Genomic DNA, 3238 nt, shown 5'->3' with positions numbered 1-3238 from the left:
GGGGGGATACAAAGCTCAAGGTTGTATTTAGACTCTTGACCTCACATCCAACTAGAAAGTTCACTACATTTGTTTCTCATATATTGCTTTAAAGCTTTGGCCTTGTTTATTTTGAGTACAGAGAAGCACATCTACTATCTACACAATAATTGTTTTACGCCCCTATCGGAACAGTCTTGATCAGAAGAACACCTACACAATAATTTGTGAGGCAGCGTGGTGGAATCAGGCTCTTGTCAAAATAAAGTGAAGAAACCTGCATTTTCCCGCAGGTTTGTGAATTTTTATCACATTTTTGTTTTTTTGGCTCAACACCTTTCATTCCCATTAAAGAACTCATTTCTGGGTGGATTTTTCTGAAAAGCGTTGATTAAAGGCACAAAAATGTAAATTTTCAGTTGTGGTAACTGAAAATTTACAGACTCTTAAGCTAGGGAAATAACTAATCTTTGGCGGCCATTTTCTCATCAATTTTACCTCTGAAAACAGCTAGGTGACCCCCACCTCCTTCTTTTGCAAATATCTCGACTTGTATTCAAGATAAATGATATTTTTGTTCATCCAAATAAAGAGAAGTGAATAAGCTTTAAGATAATACCAATAACTCTACATGCCCAATAATTGACGAGAGCCTGATTCCACCACGCTGCCTCACAATTGTTTTATGCCCCTGTCGGAACAGTCTCGATCGCGACAGAAACAAAAATGTCGCCAGAAAAGTGTCCCTAAACAAGTGCCCAGATCTACCTCGGACTTCCTTTACAAATCGTTTCTTCTTTTTTTTCTTTCTCTTTCTTTTTCTTTTCTAATGTTTTAGTTGCGTGTTATCGTCTAAATGAGGCCACATGATTGTCCGGGGTCCTGATATAAGATCGTGAACTCTGTTATGTAACATGCGTGCAGTGAACTTTTCCCTACTTCTTGAAACACTTCAGTGTATCGGGGTGCAACCACTGAGCTTTCTATGATAGGAGAGATGATAGTAGGAGAGATAAATCAGTAGATCTAGTGAGAATCCGCCAGGGGTTGTTTGTTTGTTGTTTTGTTTTTTTAGTAAACTTTTGGATATCAAGAAATGTTTTTGTCAGTTATGGTAATTAATGATAATTACATTTAGTTAGCGCATGCCCACGCTGTACAAAATGTCTATGCACTTTACTACAGTTATTAGTCATGTTACCTCAGCAGACCGTAGAACACTCTGCCAGAATCATGCCTTTCTTCCTATCAGATAGGACAATGAAATACGGAGGGTCCATCTCTTAAATAGCCTTTGGCGGTGGTGGGGGTGGGTTTGGTTTGCTCCTTCATTCCTATCAAACATCTTTCTTCCTTATCTCTGCTCCTTCTTTCCTATCAAACATCTTTCTTCCTTATCTCTGCTCCTTCTTTCCTATCAAACATCTTTCTTCCTTATCTCTCCTCCTTCTTTCCTATCAAACATCTTTCTTCCTTATCTCTGCTCCTTCTTTCCTATCAAACATCTTTCTTCCTTATCTCTGCTCCTTCTTTCCTATCAAACATCTTTCTTCCTTATCTCTGCTCCTTCTTTCCTATCAAACATCTTTCTTCCTTATCTCTGCTCCTTCTTTCCTATCAAACATCTTTCTTCCTTATCTCTGCTCCTTCTTTCCTATCAAACATCTTTCTTCCTTATCTCTGCTCCTTCTTTCCTATCAAACATCTTTCTTCCTTATCTCTGCTCCTTCATTCCTATCAAACATCTTTCTTCCTTATCTCTGCTCCTTCATTCCTATCAAACATCTTTCTTCCTTATCTCTGCTCCTTCTTTCCTATCAAACATCTTTCTTCCTTATCTCTGCTCCTTCATTCTTATCAAACATCTTTCTTCCTTATCTCTGCTCCTTCTTTCCTATCAAACATCTTTCTTCCTTATCTCTGCTCCTTCTTTCCTATCAAACATCTTTCTTCCTTATCTCTGCTCCTTCTTTCCTATCAAACATCTTTCTTCCTTATCTCTGCTCCTTCTTTCCTATCAAACATCTTTCTTCCTTATCTCTGCTCCTTCTTTCCTATCAAACATCTTTCTTCCTTATCTCTGCGCCTTCTTTCCTATCAAACATCTTTCTTCCTTATCTCTGCGCCTTCTTTCCTATCAAAATCTTTCTTCCTAATCTCTGCTCCTTTTTTGTGTTTGTTACTCGCTTGTAACGCCTCTAATCTTCGGCACTTATATTATGATATACTTGACGAGGTCCATACCCCTTGAAAAACAAACAAACGAAATGAATTAATTTAGTTAATTTGATTAATTAATTAATTAATTACAAGTCACCTACATAACTAAACGAAGAACAAAAAAGATTCCCACTCACTCACAAAGTCTGTCTCCCATCTCTCTCCCCAGTCCGCCACTCACTCACAATGTCTGTCTCTCATATCCCACTCACAAGTGACAATATCTGTCTCCCATCTCTCCCCCAGTCCGCCACCCACTCACGATGTATCTGTCTCCTCATCTCTCCCCCCAGTCCGTCACTCACTCACAATCTCTGTCTCTCCCATCTCTCCCCCCAGTCTGCCACTAACTCACAATCTGTCTCCTCATCTCTCCCCAGTCCGCCACTCACTCACAAAGTCTGTCTCCCATCTCTCTCTCGCCCAGTCCGCCATTCACTCACAATGTCTGTCTCTCATATCTCACTCATTAGTGACAATATCTGTCTCTCCCCCCCAGTCCGCCACTCACTCACAATCTCTCTCCCCCCCAGTCCGCCACTCACTCACAATCTCTCCCTCTTCATCTCTCCCCAGTCCGCCACCGGCAGAACGCCACCCCCAGCACGTCCAATCTCCTGTACCGACTCATCATGAACGGCGTGCACTTCGTCCTCCGCTTCTACATCACGTGCCTGCTCATCGCCTACGACTGGGCCGTGCGCGTCATCCGAGGCTTCACCACGCCCTTCGAGCCCGTCATGAAAGAAGTTCGCAAAGTCCCCAAAAAGGACATAAGTGTGGAGGGAATCTTCTACCAGGTGCTGCGTCTGCAGTTCCTTATGGTGCTGTACGTGTCGCCCTTTGCCATCGGCGCCGCTCGTTACCTCAGCCAGCCCTTCTTCTGGGTCAAAGACTGGATGGTGGACTACGTGAGGTACGACGAGGAGGCGAGGCAGGAGAAAGATCCCACGATTCTGAAGGAGGGTTAATTGAGACCAGACACAGACACGGACACAGACACTCCACAAGCCCCCATCCCCCTTCTACCCATATCCCC

The 3238-nt window shown here is 42.7% G+C and overlaps 1 protein-coding gene across 1 annotated transcript in view; it reads left to right on the top strand.

Moving 5' to 3' along the window:
* LOC101845779 overlaps window positions 1–3238 on the top strand; it is a gene marked incomplete at its 5' end in the record, with an annotated part of 4900 nt that extends 1662 nt beyond the window's left edge. The window contains 1 exon segment of the mRNA XM_013084059.1: window positions 2776–3238. Coding sequence (XP_012939513.1) covers window positions 2776–3170 — 395 coding nt within the window. The 3' untranslated portion in view covers window positions 3171–3238.

Source organism: Aplysia californica, unplaced genomic scaffold (assembly GCF_000002075.1).
Source record: "Aplysia californica isolate F4 #8 unplaced genomic scaffold, AplCal3.0 scaffold00270, whole genome shotgun sequence".
In the NCBI taxonomy this organism is placed as follows: Eukaryota; Metazoa; Mollusca; class Gastropoda; order Aplysiida; family Aplysiidae; genus Aplysia; species Aplysia californica.
The sequence above is the reverse complement of the archived record's forward strand: the minus strand, read 5'-3'. Positions and strand labels throughout refer to the sequence as shown.